Source organism: Oryzias latipes, chromosome 12 (assembly GCF_002234675.1).
Source record: "Oryzias latipes chromosome 12, ASM223467v1".
Taxonomy (NCBI): domain Eukaryota; kingdom Metazoa; phylum Chordata; class Actinopteri; order Beloniformes; family Adrianichthyidae; genus Oryzias; species Oryzias latipes.
The window spans coordinates 18,317,024-18,336,687 of NC_019870.2; the positions used below are offsets into that span (position 1 = coordinate 18,317,024).

Below are 19,664 nucleotides of genomic sequence, written 5' to 3' on the forward strand. Positions count from 1 at the left end.
ATACTGGGTTATAGGAGACAGAGGGAGGCAGAAATGAGCTTCATCTGTTGAGGCAGAAAGAACAATGAAATGATTTTTCATTTCTGAAATCATCGATTTCATCCTCAGACCAATACTGCTTTTTAGTGGTAGTTGTAGCTGAAGTGGCATCCTGGAAACCAAGGCAATGGGTTTCCTTGGAGAAAAATTTAAGTTTCAGATTTACTCCTCTGCAATGAACTTAGTAAGAACTGAGATTCATTTATTTATCATTCTTTTATAATTTTGTGTACATGTGTGTGTTTGTTGTTTATTATTGTTTATGTGTTTTATTGTTTGGTTGGCATGCTGGTGGACTGCAGATGAGCGTAGCTAGTGGCTAATAATGGAGCCGGTAAATAAAATAATGTGTGGAACAAGCACCAAATGTGGCATATAATTGTGACTGATGGACTCCTATTTCAGAAAAGCCCATTTGCCATGAGTGCATTAACAGCCCATTTTGTTGAGACTGAGGCAAACAAGAATCGAATATGTTTGTAACAATTGAGTGTATGACTACCATCTTTCAAAATGGCTGCAAATTTTTTTAATTTTTCTCGTGGCAAACATGCTTTTGTTAAAGAAGGGATCCTGAAGTAGATCTAGGGCAAATCTGGTGCTTTCACCACAAAATTCTAAGTTTTTCTGAAATATTATTAGCTTATTAATAGCTCCACTATAAAGCTGGTACAAAACTAATATTTTCTTGAGGGATTAATCCATTTCTCCATGAAATGAAAAATCCTGTACAGTGTATTTGTGTTTATGGTTTTAAATGTAAACCAATGTTTTTTTGTTCAAACCACAAGCTCTGGTTTCAACTTCAGCTAGTTGGGCTTGCCTTGAAGCAAACAATTCTGGGTAAACAAACGTTTATTGTTTTCTTTGTTGTACCAGAGCTTTTTAAAGTTTGGCTATGGACCTACTCTGATGAAAATTGTGTTTATGTTGTTTTTAAAAATGTTCTTGTGGAATTTTTCTCATTATAGAGGACATTCATTCATTCATTCATTTTTTTTCATTTTCTTAACCGTTTTATCCCTTTCGGGGTCACGGGGCTGCCGGAGCCTATCCCGGCCACTTGTGGGCGAAGGCAGGGGGGACACCCTGAACAAGTCGCCAGTTTGTTGCAGGGTAGAATGTCCTCACTCACACACCCATTCACTCCCGCACTCACACCTATGGTCAATTTAGAGTTGCCAATTAACCTATGAAGCATGTTTTTTGATATATAGATTATAGAGGACATATTTAAGAAATTGCACTTCTAAGTATTTCTTTATTGGTATCATAAATCTAGAGGAGATGAGAAAATGCCATTGGAAAGGCTTGTAGGTGAGATGTAGAACCAAGCGAGACACAAGCTCTCTGCTCCACTCCATTCTGATGCATCCACTTGTACACAACTAGATGCCAGTACGTCTTCGTTTTCCTTGTCCAAACTGGAATCTGGCTCAAAACTGTATGGCTAGATTTCTCTGATATTGCTCGCCTTTTTTTTTTTTTTTTTGCACCGGTAATGTTAGGTTGGGGGTGTGAGAGGCTGTAAGCTTGCAGGAGAGCGTGTAAACAGATGGATGACAGGAAGTAGGGTCCAACGGTCCCATCCACAAGTCAGAGGTAGATTTAAAAAAAACTCCTGCTGCTCTGAAACTATGTTCTAGAAAACAAAGTTTTTTGGGGATTTTGGCTAATAACAGCATAATCATAACTGAAAGACCACTGGGAATGATTTTAAAATAGATCAAGAAAAGTTTGGAGTGGGACTTTAAACAGTAGAATCTGTTGGTGGCGTTGGTCCCTACTATTTAAAAGAACAAAGTTGTGAACAGAGGCAGGTGAAGTAAACAGAAGGTTTGTAAGATAAAACGTTTTGAGGTTTTGGTATAGGGTTATCTTCCATAAGAACATTTTTCTGGTACAGATTGATGACCAACCTGAGTTTAGATTTTCTAGCTGAGCTGTGTGTTTCATATCCTACCTTACTCCTGTGAGCAGCCGTTGACTTCACCCCTCAGTTGTGTGATATCTCTCAATTAAAAGCTTTTTGACTAGAACCTTTGGTTGAAACTAATGAAGCTGGTTTTAGTCAATACATGCTGTTGTAAAGCAACGTCATAACATGTCTGGTTATGGCATTTAATCAATTTAAATTCAAACTAAACCTAGAGATGAGAAAGGCAGCCTTACGCTTACATGTAACACTTTTTAATATGTTCACACCAGGCTTAGAAATGTACATTCAAGCTACTACTTCCAATGAAAAGTCTACATAAACACACGTATGTATATGTGCGTTTCGGGCTTCCACATTCAAACCTTGACTAATTTTGCACAGGCTCTACGTACAAAATGCACGACCATTGAACGCACGTTGAAAGTTAAACCAGTTAAGCTTTGACCAATCAGGTACTTGGATTTGATTGTGATGTATGGATGGCGTTCTTTTTCAATTCAGGGAAGTGCAAACTGTTTGAATATTGATCGTGGAGGAGAATTTAATAAATGCGGTTTGTACCTGGCTGGAATTATTTGATACCAAGTCTTTCAAATGTCGGAATAGAGATGTGAAAGAAAAAGCCTGGAGCTAGATTTGTGAGATTTATACTGCTTCGACATTTCACACAAAGCTTCTTCCAATTGTAAGTAAATGCGCTAGTTTGGGGTGAACAGTGCAGTGTAAAAACCATATGTTAAAAGTGCAATTAAGAAGTTTCATTTTTATTGCAATTGTTTAACTTGTTTGCAAAATATTAGGAGCTGTGAATCAGTTAGATTTATGGATGTGTGTGCCTTATTTATCTATTTGATTAAATTTTTATTTACTCATTTATTTACAAATGCACCAGAAGACGACTGCACTGCACTCAATTTTGTTGTACAATGATAACCTCGTTCAGCATGATCTTCAACGCGCTTCACATGCCTGGTGTTTACGTAGCTATGCAGCCGTGAAGTCTTTACACAATCAACGTAAATCAGCTGATTCTGTCGCTGAGGAAACCGTATTAAAAGTGTTGCAAGCTGTTATGAAAAGCTGTTTTTCTTTGCAACAGAATCTGCTGATTCACATTGATCGCGAGAATGGTCAAATATGTACGGTACATCAAAGAGCGTGTGTTATGTAGGTATCCAGGCGATAACTGCAGTGTTCAAGGTTTAAATAGAGTCCATCAAAATATGCAGACAGGAAATAGGAGTGGAAGTTCAGTGGAGCCAAAACAGGAGATGCTTTTTTCAAGGTTAAAAAAAATTTAATTAAAAAAAATTAATCCTTAAATCCTTTAGGATTTTATTCTTACAATTTATTTCCTAAATGTAGTATACTTTAACGGATCCCAGCTACAACTCTTTTCCGTAATTTCCTCCCTGTCATCAGGTGAGAACATGGGAGGTATGAAGTTTTCTGCGAAGTGCTCTGCTAAACACTATAAAGCGGGAGGACTCACTGGGAGAACATCAATTCTCACCTTCCACTCCATCGTTCCGGCAGGAAGCTGTCCGGCTGTTGGAACACCTCTGGATCCCGATGGACGGAGTGGCTGATGAAAATTGCCCCATAGCCTTTAGGAATCTCAAACCCAGCGAGGGTTGTGTCCTGAACACACACACACATTAGAAAACTATTAGGCATATTTAGACATTTAAAATATATCTATCTAGATGTTTATATAGTTGTTCTGTGACATAAATGGTAATGTATGTAATAATCATCCACATTTTTTTATGTTCTTTGGTGGGACAAATTTGATCTTACTGTTACCATGTCATTTATCATTTGCTCATAACGTTCAAGTTATGTTTATTGACATGCATTTTTAATTTTTTGGATTTCTGCAGAATAAAGGGCTCTGGCCTCACAGCGCGAAGCGCTGGTTCAAATCCCAGCTGTGACTTTTCTGTGCGGAATTTGCATGTTCTCCTCATGTAGGTTTTCTGCGGGCACTGCAGCTTCCTCCCACCGTCCAAAAACATGCTTCATAGGTCGATTGGTTACTCTAAAGCAAGGGTGTCAAACTCCAGGCCTCGAGAGCCGGCCTCCAGCTGGTTTTCCAGAAATCCTACCTTGCTGATGACCTAGATCGGGTGTGTTTAGCCATTAAGGAGCTTCAATGTCAGGTTGGTTAGAAGACATGTTAGACACCAGCCCTGAAGGCCTGGAATTGGACAGACCTGCAAAGTGTCCCTATGTGAATGTGAGTGTGTGATTCTGGCCCTGCAGCTAACCGACAACCTGTCCAGGGTGTACCCCACCTTTACCCAACTGTAGCCAGGTTAGGCTCCGGCAGCCCTTGACCCCAAAAGGAATACAGCAAGTTATGAAGAATATGAAAACATCCTAAAATAGCTTAAATGCTCTCTAATCCTAAACCTGTTGACATGAGTTGTCTTCAGTGATTTCTTAGCAAACGTGCAAATTTCGATTGAATGAGCAACACAGTGAGCTTCACCTCGACTGCTGATCCCAAGAGTCAAGATTTGACAGCAGATGTGTCAGTACCACCACTGCACTGAAATTGCCCCATTCTTGAGCTGAAAGAAAAAAACTACATTCCTCTAACCAAGATTCCCAAACAAGTTCTTCCACTCAGCCTCAGTTAAAAAAAAACAACAACAAAAAAGGACGCCCTGGGGGCGAGAAGACCACTCACCCAATTGTTGCCCAGTTCACTGTTTTGCTGCATCCATTAGTAGCTACACTAATGAACTGACAGAGAACATGATCGCCCGACACTCATTTTTTGCTCCCGGGTAGAATGGAAAGTATTTTACAAATCTTCTTTCCCCTTGCCCTGGCTGAAGTCAACCAGAGCAAAAAAAAAATTTGGCCTGGCTGACTCCATCCCCCTCCCACTCAGCCTCGCACACGTACACAAATTCAGGTTGCCAAATCTTTTGCATATAGTTCCACCTGATAGAATTTTTTCCACCTGGCTGTGAATACTAACAGTTTGTGAAACAATTTCCTGCAAAAGGGGTCAAGTGAAAAAAGGTTTTCTTAACCATTATGAGGTCTCATGAGATCTTTTTAACTAAGTAAAAAATATTAATTAATGTTTTTTTAATTTTATACTAGACAAGGACGAAACAGAAAGTATAGTTTTTCAATATTTTTTTCTGCAACTTTTAAGTAAAAATACATGTACATTTTTTTTAAATCTCTCAATATGAATCAGTCTTTGTCATATTTTACATAACATGAAATATTTTGCCACTTTAAATCTGCATAGACTATAGTTCAATGTTAAATTAAAAATGAATGGGTTATTTTATGGATTCTTTGTTGAGATTATTCCATAAATTTAGTTTATTCTTTTAACTGTAATGCACTTTACCATCATTTTAGTTGTGTGTTTTTCACCTGCAACATAGCTAAGATCAAGAATGTATTATCGAAAAGTGATGCTGAAAAACTCATCCATGTGTTTGTTACTTCTAGGCTGGATTACTGTAACTCTTTGGTAGCAGCGTGCTCTAAAAGTTCTTTAAAAAGTCTTCAGCTTGTTTAGACTGTTAGCAGGAATTAGCAGAAGAGAAAACATCACTCCTGTGTTAGCTATACTTCACTGGCTCCCAGTTGATTCTATAATTGAGTTCAAAATCCTCCTGTTAGCCTATAAGGCCTTACATGGTATGGCCCCATCCTATATCAACCAAACAGAACACCTTGCTCACTAAATGCAGGACTGCTTGTGGTTCCTAGAGTTAATAAAAGTACAGTTGGAGGTAGAGCGTTTAGCCACCAAGCCCCTGTTTTATGGAAAAAGCTCCCAGCTCATGTAAGAGAGGCCAACACAGTTTCTACATTCAAAGTTAGACTGAAAACATTCCTCTTTGGACAGGCTTATTACCCGAGTTAGTAATCAGACAATAATTCACCTATTGCCAGAGGAAAAGTAGATTTTTGTTTATGTTGGTACTAAAACAATTTTTTATCGTTTTACATTTTTTAATAGCTGTAAATGCAGATTAGGGTTTAACGGAAAAACCTAAATATATATTTTTTTTGTTTTAACAATAAATATTTCTGAAAGAATAAAATACAAGGCTTTGTGCAAACAGGAGATTTTTTGTTTTGTTTTACTTTATGAAGATTTATTGTAATTGCTAGAACAGAAATGATTGTTTTTGTCATCCTCATCACTCAGTTACAGGACTATTATTGCTTTGGCAAAACATGCTAAAGTATGATACATGTGTAAATGTGTGCAAATGTATTCAATAAACACATTTTAGCTTTGATCAAATGCTTAATCATGAGTTTTGAGTATTTTTAAGAGTAAATGTATCTCACACTTTCCTATTGTGTTAATCTGCTTTCATTTTAAAGTTATAAAATGCCCTCCTATAAGAAAAAAAACACACAAAAAAATGCCACAGGTCCAACAATAATGGTGTTTACTTTGCAGCTCGCAGTGCCACCAGCACCAGCCGAGAGTTCCCCCTGCCTGCTTCCTTCCGGAGGACGGATATGATCAATCTCATAAAGGGATCGATGCCTCCATCAGGCTGTTGCATAAGCCCACTGGACAGGGTCATAATGATCAAAGGTAGCTGCCAGGAAGAGGCTGACCCGCCCATCCTCAGAGCGTGCAGTAAGTCAACCCAAACATGGCTCTGTCCGTCAGTGTGGAGCAAACACACAGCTGTCACCTTTTTCTGAAACTAAACATCAGCAAAATCAAGAACCAATAGCATGAAAAAGACAAACAAAAAGGCAAATTCTGTGGGTAACAGCAAACAACTCCTGTTTGATTTTTCTGAACCTGAATTATTGTAATTACATGCATATTTAAATACGTATAGACTATCCCAGTATAATTTGAGCTTCTACTTCACTGAATAATCCTTTTTGTTTTTGTTTATTTAACAATAAATGACAACAACAAAAACTGGGACTTCATTCTGTAAAGTCATCTGTCACCATCTAGTGGAAGGAAGAGTCCACATACATTTATCTTATTTATTATTATAAATATATACATAATAAATCTTATATAATAATAATAATAATAACAATAAATCTTATCATACATAAGATTTAAAAATATATATATTTAATATTATTTCCTAGGATGTTTTTCTACTTAGAGTCTTAAATGTAAACCTTATTATAGTTGTAAGTGTTAAATGCTTTAAACTTAAACACAACTCCTATTCGTCACTTGTAATCAATTAGTTTGGCCGTCAGTCAGACAGGGATGACATCTTTACAAAATCAGGGTTATGTGACACCCGCAGGTGTTTCTTGCAGTTCCCTTGAGGCTCGTGCGGCCACCTTAAGCGAAGTCATGAGAATGAAATGTCCCATTGTGACGTGTGAGGTACGTGTACTGCAAAAACTGGATCCTCAAAAAGTAAAAGACCTTTGTTTCAAGAAAAAACATCTTATTTTTTGTTTTGCAAGGAAAATAATCTTATCAGGAAAGTTTTTCAATAGCAAAATAATCTTATTTTGAGAAAAAATGTCTATTTAAAGAAAATTTGCCGATGGGGTAAGAATTGTTGTCCCTTTTCCAAGGGGCCTTTTTTTGCAGTATGTATTGTGAAGTTTTTGAAAGGATAATGAAAATTACATGCACTTATGACTTAGGTGATGCTTTCGTTCGGTGGCCAGTCTTTCTCAGTCGCTTTAGTACAATTCTCAGATCAGAATGAAATTCCCAAAACTATTTGTTCAATCTTCACATCATGATGTCACTTGTGCACATCATATAAGCAGTTTCTCACTTCTTTGAACAAGTTGCAATTGCTTTGGTACATCCTTGCAAATGATTATGTACAATTCTTACAGTCTTACTCCTCCAAACACCTAGTCATTAGTTCATCGTATTGGTCATTAACTGCAAAATGGTTGACCAAGTTGTCATAATGTGACAAACATATTTCGCTGCATTGCAAGAGAGGATATTCGCTGTGATGTGGATGAGAATTTGTGGCCTAACATACAGGAACGACAAGAGGTGTAGGAAGACCTCACCAATTCCTACTGCACTGCCTGTACAGAATATTGTCTTATCTTTTTTTCCCCTTTGTGTTACTGTTTGCAGTGGGTTTTTTCTATGTTGGTACGACATGGTCTGTCAACAAATTACAATATGAACAATAAAAGTGTAAATGTGAATCTTGTCCAGTCTCTTGCAATCACACAAAAAAGGTGTAACTTACATTTTACAATAATTGTCATCAAAACTTTAGCCATAGTTTACATCAGAACCTCCCTCTAACACAGTTATATTGACAACATGACTAAGTAATTTGACTGTCTTGTTCGTAGACAATGACACAAGGACTTGACATTCTGATGGCACTGACATGTTCAATGACATAAAGACTTAGTTTTGAGAGATGAACTAAAGATTGGAAGTTACTGGCTTTTGCAAGAAATCCATAGTGTTTTGCTGTTTCTACAAATTGTTTTGAGAAATGCACACACGTATTTGCAAACGTCAATTCTGATCTGAGAATTGTACTAAAGCGACTGAGAAAAACTGTAATTCCAGTTGTGAGTGAGCTGTGGGTACTGCCTCATCGCTGACCACATGCAAAGGCTGCATGCATGTAAGATGAACACAAACTACACTCTGATCGTTTAATTTCCTCATCGTAGACACCGAATGGTTTACAACGTTAAAATCTCGTGTGGGCCACTTGCATGTCCCGTACACATCTGCCCAGTTTTCCCTTGCAGACAGCCCGTATCCACCATAACATTCATTCAAGTTGTTCACTCCTACTAGGCCCGCACAATATACCGCAAATTTATCGTTATCGCAATATCCAGCTCTGCAATATGCATATCGCAAAAGACAGTGAAAATCGCAATAAATCGTAAACCTTAAATGTGTTAATACAACCTTAAGGCAGCCTGAAGCATTTAACGAATCATATAAATCCCTCGGATGGACGCCTTCACCTTGTTGACCAATTGGATGGAGGCCTATTATGTTAGATGTTTGTCTCCTATGTAAACGAGGGTCGTTTGGAGTGTAATTTTTAAACTGTTGCAATGAAATGGGAATGATGTTTTTGTTTATTTTGTTATTTGTTTGTATACCGCAAATTATACCGTTATCGCAATATTAATCTTAAATATCGCATATCGCGAGTTTTCCTCATATCGTTCAGCCCTAACTCCTACTTTGTGAGTTAAACTTTGTCCAGCTGCACTGTGATACCTGATCAGCTATTCTTCGTCCTCCAATGAATGGCGGCCACAGTCTCTGCACCTCCAGCAGGACGGTGTGCAGGAAGTCAGAGTCTTCTACGGCGCGGCGACGACTCTCCACCTGGAATAGGGTTGGAGTCTGACCTGTTTTTATAGTTCATGCATTTATAACTTGCCAACAAGACCCTGTCAGTTTACCTGCTCGTCTGCACTGAGGACTAGAGTGAAAGAGGTGAGCAGGGAGGCCAGAGCTTTGGGAATGAGGGCTGAGATAAACAGCAGGAGGTGTTGGGCTGCAGCACTGGAATCAGGCAGCGGCAAAGAGGAGAGAGTGACAGGAAAACTGCAGACACAATAACACAGTGGTGGACATCAGATCTCAAAAACACATACGTATGGATGCAACAGCAAAGAGCCAGTGGAAGCCTCAACTAGCATCTGATTTGGGGCCAAAATGGAGAAAGTTTTATGGATAATAAAACTCTTTAAATACATTTTATTTAATATTAAGAATAAATGTGAGCTAAATGTGGACAGACAAATAAGAATAGAATGAGATGAGATGTTCATTTACCACCTATGTAGTACTTTTTTATAGCAAAAACAGTAGTAAAACATGGCTTCATTGGCAGGCTCACCCCTCTGTGTCATTCTCCAACTTGTCTTTGATGATGTCCATCAGTCTGTCTCTGGCTTCCAGAGCTGTGGAGAAACCTGACGACCACAGAGGAACTTTCAGGTTCACCGGAGCAGAGATCAGACCTGTGGGGACAGTGAAGCAACCAGAAAGAAGAAGTAAGCGCTTTTGCAACAAATTTCTGAGAAACATTTAAGCAAAAAACACGACGACAGTTCTAATGAAAGTCCGTCTTCTGCGACAGCTTTATAACCTTGTGTGTGTAGGTGAGATCTGTGTGGTCCTACCATGCCAGTGCTGGGTGCAAAGCTGCATGATTTCCTGGAAAAGATCCGGCTGTTCTTCTGCTCGTATGTTCAGAAAAAGGCCTAAGACCAACTCGGTCCCCAGACGCTTAAAAACTGAGTACACACACTCTGATTGACCTCTACACACACACACACACACGCACACACACACACACACACACACACACACACACCCCCACACACACACACACCCACACACACACACGCACACACACACACACACACAAAGACCTTTGTGTGAAATGTAACACAGTTAGAAAACAATTTTAAACTTTTTCAACAACTGCAATATTTTAGGATGTTACGATGCAAAAACACAAAGTATTTTTGTCTACTTTCTAGTTGAAATATCTTAGTGCACTTGATATAAGGCAAACCTAATGTACACGTAGCTTTTCAGTCAGATGTAAAGACTAGTTTTAAGACAGAAGTTTGATTTGTGAATGGTCTGTGGGTGGTCTTGTTTCAGGACTTGCTTCATTTAGGGAAACTAGAGAGTTTTCTTTGACTCATAACACATTAAAAAGATTTTTAAAAAACAGCAGGACTAAACATTCACGCATTTTCTGATCCTGCTTAATCATTTTTGGGATCAAGGGGTTGCTGGAGCCTATCCCAGCTACTGGCGGGTTATGGTTAAAACATAGTTTTAATTTTAAGACAAATGTATCTAATAAAATGCTATTCTAATCATATTTAACTAGATGTAGGTATAGAGATATAGTCATAGTGCTTAAAATAGGTTATTATTAGGTTAAAACATGTACAAACATGCCGGCCTTCTTTAAAATAAACGTTTTTTGAGCAATCTGCTTCTTTTAAGACAAAATACTTCCAATTACCAGGGTTATATACCTAAATAGGTCCTTTCAAGATTTCTTTTTGTCTCAAAGTATAGGACATCCAAACATACTTAAAGAAATGTCACCAGGACAAATTTTTCTAGTACCGTTGGCTGATTCACTTATAACAAGGGAAAACATCTTGTATTCTATATTTAAGATGGAATTAAGGAGGACATGTTTTCCTCCAATATAACATAACTCTTCTAAAGTGGTTCCAAAGTTAGAATCGATTCACTCTCCTTAAACTTTAACCACTAAAAGTATGCAGACATAAACTTATTGGCATGCTTGAGAGCTAGAGATGCTCTTTGCTAACAAAAATCATAGATTTATGTAGATTTCTGATGATTGCTAACTTCTAATCACAAAGAACCTGCAGAGATGGCTGTGCAGTGCTGCTGTGTACATGCTAACAGGATGGAGAGTAGATGCTGTGAGTGGCTCCCACCGTTACCTCAGGGAGAGGTCCTTCAGACAGCGCTCACACACACTGCAGAGAAAACACGCAGGGAATGACTTCTGGGAAAATTCATGGAGAAATGGGCAAAAAAAAACTTAAAAAAAATAATTAAATGTAAAACAGCATGAAATACTGAGGGATTCTGCAGGGAGATGACAAATTATCACGACTTTTATTCATGAATCTTCACATGTATGTTGATTTTAGTACATTACAATGGCCTTTTTAACCTAACATTAGCGGCAGAGCCAAATGAGACCCAGATTCCAGCTCAGACGAAGAAAACAAAGACATACACGGAACTGTTTGTCTACAAGTGGACGCATCAGAACAGAGAGGAGCAGGGAGCCAATTTTAGACAATCTTTTTCAAGCAGCATTTTTTCATCTGCTTCTGATTCACAATGATATGGAAGGAATGCTCAGCAATGCAATTTAAAGCTTGATTTTCTTTATACATGTCCTCCATCATGAGGGATCCAATTTTCCTCTGGTATTTATCTTTTTTGTTGCTCCTCAACATTTAAAACCGTATTTAAAGTTGCAAGCTTAGAATGACTACAATAAGAGCTTTTGTATTTATGGGAAATTTGTTTTTTACACAGGTGATAAACTGAAACGTAAAGCCCCCTGTGAATGTTTCCTTTGGCACCCTGGATAGAGTCATTGCCTCTGAGTGTGAGTAACACACAGTAACTGATTATTTTGAGAAAAATAAATAAAATAAAAATCAACTTTTACCACCTGGAGACGTATTCCCGTGTAGACTCCAGAGATGTTTCTCTGAACAAGCTGGTGAGAGACAGACGGAGGAGGCAGGCCTCCTCACCTGGAACACAAAAAACAAGTGATGCTTTGCAGGGTAACGTTAGATCAGGGGTGGGCAAACATGGAATCTGCATGAAAACACGCTTGAACTGATTAAAAGTTGTTGTGTATATTTCAAAACTGAACATTTCTATTCATTTTGGAGCCAATTGCACCGATGGATTGATGTCCCTCATGGAAAACAAAAAAAAAAACGAGAGAAATGTTGCGCTCATGTGCGGTTGGAACGATCAGAAAAACAACTAATCTTCCAACACCACATGAATGCTGAATAACTGTCTACATCTAGGCAAAGGTCTAGAGAAGACCATTTCTGGGTGGACACCAGAATTACAGGGGAAATAAAACCTTTATAAGGATTATCAATATCATTTTTCCCAGATGAAATCATTTAACGGACCACGTATGCCCCCCGGGCTGTAGTTTACCCACCCCTGGTTTCGATTTGTTGTTTCTGCTAAAAGGTGAATAACATCAGAGTGTACTGTAGGTTTGTTCACCGTTGGTGGTAACAATGGTGTCTCCATACATGTTGGTCATCAAATCAGTTGGATCCTTCAAAAAGATGTGGTTCTTTTCTGAGAAAAAACAAAAGACTGTAATGAGTGGTAAAACTAGGTGATACATCCACAACAGACTGAGGATAAGAAAGCTAAGGAATGAAATCGCATTGCCCCAAACAACATGTTTAGATACAGACAGGTTAGAAATTATATAAGAAAAGATCCATAGTGGGATAGGATGCCAACACTGTATCTTATTTTGTTAACTTGTCTGAAAATCAAGCTTTAGCAAAGACATTTCTGCCTGTAATGTATAGAAATCTGAATGCAATAGGAGTTTGAGGTGAATGTACTTTTAACAGATGAGTGGAGCGAAAATGCCTGTACTAACTATCATCAATGAACTGGAAGTCAACTCTGAGTCCGACTGGAAACCAAAAAACCTCAATGAGATCATATCTGAAAAGTATTACTACGGACAGATGCTAAAGACGCTGAGGCATGGTTGAGCACACGCAAATCTTTTGGGGTTGCCCAAAGACACGATAATCCTAGGAGAGCATAAAAACAAAAGATAGAAGCTGTCATAAAGATAGATCTTCTCATGGATCCTCTGATATTCCTTATGGATTTACACACTCACCAAAGATCAATGTTATATTTTGTATGTTGTATTGTTGGTTGTGTAAAAGTTCACCATCCTCAACTGGTTTAGATCCTGCCCACCAGCTACAGTCAGTGGACACAAAGGTTCAATCAATTTGATGTAGTATTTAATTGGGGCTGAAATGTGAGTCTTTATTTTCTTCCAAAAACGTGGTCAGGTGTCTACTCTTATGGACTGATTTCTGTTTAATTCCTGAATGTTCAAATATAATTTAACAAATCAAAGGTATTATAACTTAACTTCTCATTAAAACATTAAAATAAATAAAAAACAAAAATTTCACATCTTAAGGCAATAATGTACAAAAAAACTGAACTCATGAGAGACTTCTTTACAGACACACATATATATATATATATATATATATATATATATATATATATATATATATATATATATATATATATATATATATATATATGCTCTGAGGAATTTCTTCTGCAGTTTTGAAGCGGATGACATCCACAAAAAATAGGTCTTGAAAACAAATGTGTATTTGGATATTTTCTAAATAATCAAAAGACATTTCTTACTAAAGATTACTTTTTTTTCAAGCCTGTAATTTTTTGAAACTTTATATAATTATTGCAGAATGTTCTTTTTGTCTAATATTTATGGCCATGAAGCCACTAATAACCTAAAAAGCTGGGAAACATGATGACACAGGTAGTTTTTGATTATTATTATTATTGTCGTTTATTTGTTTGTTTGTCTAAGAAACATAAGAAAGCTGAACTTCCTCAAGGGGAGGTGTGATTTTTGGAGTCCAGCCAGGCTCCCCCGATCCTGATAAAGACATCCATGTGTTTGTCGGGAGTTTGGGTGGTTTTATTGTGAAAAGCTGCAGCAGACCCGCAGGTGACCTACCACCCAGCAGCTCTCTCATCCCCCTGACGGAGCAGACGAACACCGTGGGTCTGTTCAGCAGGCGGCTCTGGAACACTCGGCCCCGGTGTTTGTGGATCCTCTGCTGGCAGAAGCTCACCGGGTCCCGGTAGAACTCTAGAGACTTGTCGCCGAACAGCGATACACCTGCGCTTCCGGGAAGCTTCGCCATTATCTTCCAATGCCAAAAAGAAAGCCAATTTCCTCTGAACCTGCGTGGAACGAACGGTTTCTAAAAAATAAAGAAAACAAGAACAACAAAAAACCGACTTAAACTCGATCAGAGGGATTCTTTTGTAGTTTTCTAGTTATTGTCCGGACCGTGAACGGAATTCCTGCGGTGGTTATGTCCTCACTGCTTTTTCCGAGAGAACCTAAAGTAAACCACTTCAGGAGTGATGCGTTCAAATGCCGGTGGTAATTTTGGAAGATGTAAACTGGACCACATATAGAGACTTCTCTGAATTAACACTCCTTTTGTTGCTAAAACAAAAGCACATCAACTCCACCAATGAAGCGTCCATCTGTACAACAGTCGGTTGTTCTACAGAAGATTTTTAAATATATTTTTGAACTACGTGGAATAAAAATAGCATTAATAAAACATGAATGCAGGCAAATAAGTAATGCCAAAAATATAGTTCTGTGTATATTAATTTATTTTTAAAGTGACATTTCCTTTACAAAAGCTTCGAGTGAAATTAAGTTTCCAAGCACAAAACATTTCATATGATGATTCTGCATATAAAATAATGTTTCTATCTTACAATTGTTTTTTTGTTTTTTTTTTTAAATGCAGGGGATATATTTAATATATCATACAACTGCAATTGTTTGGCTTTAGCCCTGCAGGATTATTCAGTTGGATTTTTAATGTTTTTTTGTTGTTGTTTTGTTTGTTTTGTTTTTGGTAAATGAAGTTATATATCCATGATAGTTGGTGACACTTGAATGGTTTAAACACCAAATAGCTCTGGTTCACAAATTAAACTCCTTCAATTTTACCGTAAAATGCACATTTGCCACTGATTTGTGTAATTTCTTTTTTTTTCTTTATTTAACAATCCCAGAGGATGATTATTTCCTTATTGTTTTTCTTTATTTAACATTCATAGAAAAGGATTAGGGCCATGGAGAAAGAAAAAAACAAAGGGCGATAAGAAATTCTGACTTTGATCTCAAAGTTCTGGCTTTTTTTTCTAAAAATTCTGACTTTTTTCCCAGTGAGATTAAAGTCAGATTTTTTTCCCACGACCTTTTTCCAAGAATTTTTATCCAAACATTAAATATTCTTTCAAAGTTTTATTTTTATAAATTACCTTGTCCGTTATAAATTTAACACCTTTTGTCCGTTGAGAACAGCATTGTAACTTGTATTACTATATTTGCACCACCAGAGGGCAGCATCAATAACCAATGGCTATGCACAGCAAAGCCACAAGAGGGCAGCATCTATCACCTTTAAAACACCATAGAGCAGCACTGAACAGCTCTCTCAGTACACGTGTTTGGCCACCAGAGGGCACCAATCCTCCCGTGTTGTTCCTCCCTTTCCTGTGCAGCCCAAGTCCGCCTGTCACTCAGTATCAGCGTTTAGCAGCTCGCGCAACTCAGAGCTGCCGGTCAGGCGGCAGCTGCTGTGTTTTCTAGATTTTAACAGGAACCTTAAAGGACTTTAGTGCATCGTGGGTCGTGCAGTTTGGAGCATTGGAGGCTGAAAGCTTAACACAGGTGAGTGACGGAGAAGGTTTAGTTGTTTATTTAGAAGTTTGTCACAGAATAGTTATAACCATCATGTTTGTCAAGTAATGGAAAACAAAGAGATCAGGCATATTTTTTTATGTTTAATTGAAAAGAAACGCAGTTTGAGTGTTTATTCTTGACAAAGTAGTGACTGACATGAATCTGTCAGTAAATTATTAGTGCGCTTGTAAATGAAGGCATGTCATTTGGGTCGCTTGCGGTATAATGTTGCTGTTTTATGTGACATAGCCTTTCAGCATCATTAATCATTCATAAGCACATTTAAACTGCTGCTAAAAAGCCACCAGGTGAAAGCACTTCCTGAGGATTATCCAATCATTGTTCGGGTATACAGGTTTATTATTATTTTCTGTTGTTTTTATTTTCTTCAGGGTTTTTAACATTAGAATTTGCTCAGGGGAAGAGGATGGAGACACGAAGCTCAGCTGGAAAATACCGGCTCAAAGTTTTGTTGAATTTACAGTGCTGCAATGTGAATTGCTTTATGAGCTGACTTACAACATTTGCATTAGAGGTGTGTCAGCCTGACACTATCGATGGCTAAACAAGTGGTGGGACAGGAATACTGCATGAAAACTGGAGAAAGTTTCTGTGGAGAAGAAAGTCTGGGCATCTTTGCTTTAGAGACGCGGAATGGATGGATGGATGGATGGATGGATGGATGGATGGATGGATCAGGTGATATAAAGGTGCAGTATAAAGATGAAAAAAAAACATTCTTTAACTGTTGGATCTAGGGTTGGGCGATGTCCCCTAATTTGGCCGTTGACGATGTTTGCTGTCAACCATCGGGATGGACGATGATATCGTCGGGGGCGGGGGGGGGGGGGGGGGTATTTTTACATTTTTCGTTCTTATATAACTGCTATTCGTTATTTTGCTTTTTTCATTTTATTTCCCAACTAATGGTTAATCCGCGATGATCCAGTATAAACTGAGGGAAGTGACTTTAACAGAAAAAGTAACAAGCAAGATAGAAAAGAAGTAGTCCGCTCCCGCACTTAGCGAAGTGGACCGGCGGAGTGCGGATTTACAGCTTTGTGTTTGATGGGAAGGGGGGGGGGGGGTACATGAGCGGTATGTGTGGGAGATTTAAGACTGCGATCCGTCCCGAAGCTCTAGGGGTACTACCTACCGAACTCAGAACCGGGTCTAAACGTGTGTCTGAGCACAGCTCGGATCGTCAGCAGACACACAGCGGTTTGAGCATCAAAGCAGAAATGTCGCTCAGTCCTTAGAAAACATTCAAACAATCACGCGGATTTGTGTTTCCAGTCGTGTCCCGACTAAATAAATGCTGATGTTATTCTTACATGTTTACGTGCAGCGCCACCCAAAGCTAATGTTGTTAGCCCGTGTTAGCATACTGCTAATCCTGGCTCCGTTCAGAAAAAGCACTGACCACACGGATTAAAATTCAAATGATGAGCGAACAGATGTTTCATAATAACCGTAACATTATTAAAAGCACGTTTAGAAGATCATCTCGTATTTTACCGAGCTGACATGTCAATGTATATAGCCGCTCGGCGCTGTTATCGTTTTGTATTGAATTGTAACATTCAATAAAGTTTGGAAAAAAAGCCGCTCGGCGGAAGTTGTATCCCCTTCCGGTTTTCAAACTGCGCATGTGCGAATACTGCGCATGTGCAAATGATTTATTCCGACCGAAATTGTGACCTTAGTGAACGTTTTTATATTCTGAAAACATTTTTCTGGGCCCATGTACACCGTTGGATTCTAATCCGACCATTGATCCCATCAAGATATTTTGTACATGTAACCGCGGCTTCTGGTGTCGACGCGCAACGTGGCGGGGGCGTGGCATCACGATGGTGGTCTCTCCATCGGGATGTCAGTCACCCATCACGATGGACGATGATATCGTCCATCGGCACAACCCTAGTTGGATCTTAAATTAATATATTTTCTTTCTACAGATCATAATATAAACGTTTAGGTGTCGGGATTAAAAAGAGTCTGGTGTGATCCAACAGATTTTATTTAATCTCAGATATGCTGTAATCTGCCTTTATGTTTCAACAATTTTTATAAAAAAAGATTAAGATTATACTAACTTCATAGAATTATGATTGTAAGGTGGACAATTACATACGGAGCCCGTGTCCTGACATGGAAAAAATAAAATATGTCTTGTTCCCACAAATGAATATCTTGTTCCCTCAAATTAGTATTCCGTTCCCATGAAATAATTAATTTGTGCGAACAAAATAATAATTCACGTCATAAGTCATTCATAAAGACGGATATGCTCTCCGTCCTGCCGCAAAAGCCGCTTTTTAGCGGTAACTTCCGTGTCTCTGTGACCCACATTCATTCAAGAAAGGAAAAAGAAAAACAAGAATGATCAATTTATTACTGTCTCGTCTACCGGCCAGCCAGCTGTGGTATGGGATATTGTAGTTTAGGGGCATCCTAAATCTTATGATATTTTTATTATATTCATTGAGAAAATAATAATTGATCATTCTTGTTTGTCTTTTTCCTTTCTTGAACGAATGTGGGTCAAAGAGAAACGGAAGTTAGCGCTGAAAGCGGCTTTTGCGCCAGGACGGAGAGCATATCCGTGTTTATGAATGACTTATGACGTGAATTATTATTTTGCTTGCACAAATTTATTATTTCGTTCGCACAAATTAATTATTTCGAGGGAACAAAATAGTATTTCGTGGGAACGGAATATTATTTCATGGGAACAAGATATATTATTTTTTCCATGTCAGGACACGGGCTCCTTAGTTACAGATCGACAGTCTACTAGAATCTAATATAATCTGGATTAGGATGTTTCCTGTAACCAACCGTTATTTGTTTTTTGGGACTTTCTGAGCTTTGTTTCAGTTGCTGATAAATTTACAAAAATGCCCTTTAGTCTATTTGTTTTACATTGTTGTAGCCTTACAAATGATAATTAGCAGTGACATGTGGAGAAACTGATAGGGATCTTGAGTAATATGCAGCCTTCTTAGGGCTGTAGGGATAAAAAACCAGGAAGAAACTATCTACTGAAACTGAAAAAAGAAAAACTGACTAAATATTGTTATGAGCTGGAACTCTGAGAATTCACAGCGATTTTACAAGTGTTGAAAGAAATAAATGAGGCCCCAAACAGAAAGAAGTGTGTGGAAGTTGTACTTAAAAAATAGAAACTGCGGAAATTCCTGACAGTCTTCGATCTGTTAGAAATGTGCAAAAGCTCACATTTGTCCTTTTTTTTGTAGATTTCTAAAACTCAGGGCTATTCAATCACAAATTTACCAGTCAAAAATAAAAATAAAATAGGATTTATTATTTGTTTGTACCGGTATTGTGTTTGCACACAGTGGCAGCAGTTCAAAACAAGGAATTCTCTTTTTGACAAAGTAAAAATGACTGTTTGCAAATCTAATACAATTTCATCTGCAGTTACCATTTATGATCAGGTGATAGGAGGCCATCCAATAGAATAAGAAAACGGAGTATTCAGATTTTAGTCCCTTTAATGACATGAAAAAAATACTTCAAGTTGTTTCTTTGATCAGACCTTTTTTTTTAAATATATAACATACTTTTATTTA

At 38.0% G+C, this 19,664-nt stretch overlaps 2 protein-coding genes across 5 annotated transcripts in view; one reads left to right on the top strand and one right to left on the bottom strand.

Moving 5' to 3' along the window:
• Positions 1 to 14,901, bottom strand: part of LOC101158370 (cytochrome P450 26B1) — a 28,916-nt gene extending 14,015 nt beyond the window's left edge. Inside the window, exons 1-10 of one of the 3 annotated variants that reach the window (XM_020707794.2) lie at positions 14,644 to 14,898; positions 14,305 to 14,554; positions 12,768 to 12,845; positions 12,184 to 12,268; positions 11,435 to 11,470; positions 10,115 to 10,254; positions 9,829 to 9,952; positions 9,389 to 9,533; positions 9,201 to 9,311; positions 3,492 to 3,619 (exon numbers count right to left, since the gene is read on the bottom strand). In XM_020707794.2, the coding sequence (XP_020563453.1) occupies positions 3,492 to 3,619; positions 9,201 to 9,311; positions 9,389 to 9,533; positions 9,829 to 9,952; positions 10,115 to 10,254; positions 11,435 to 11,470; positions 12,184 to 12,268; positions 12,768 to 12,845; positions 14,305 to 14,494 (1,037 nt within the window). In that variant the 5' untranslated portion in view covers positions 14,495 to 14,554; positions 14,644 to 14,898. Of the gene's footprint in view, positions 1 to 3,491; positions 3,620 to 9,200; positions 9,312 to 9,388; positions 9,534 to 9,828; positions 9,953 to 10,114; positions 10,255 to 11,434; positions 11,471 to 12,183; positions 12,269 to 12,767; positions 12,846 to 14,304 lie in introns of all 3 variants that reach the window. The other 2 variants (XM_011481931.3, XM_020707795.2) reach the window with 2 other exon arrangements.
• Positions 14,902 to 15,899: 998 nt separating this feature from the next.
• LOC101158620 (5-hydroxytryptamine receptor 4) overlaps positions 15,900 to 19,664 on the top strand; it is an 83,046-nt gene continuing 79,281 nt past the window's right edge. For both annotated transcript variants that reach the window (XM_011481932.3, XM_020707796.2), the window contains exon 1: positions 15,900 to 16,053. The gene's annotated coding sequence lies outside the window, so the exon portion shown is untranslated. The remainder of the gene's footprint in view (positions 16,054 to 19,664) is intronic.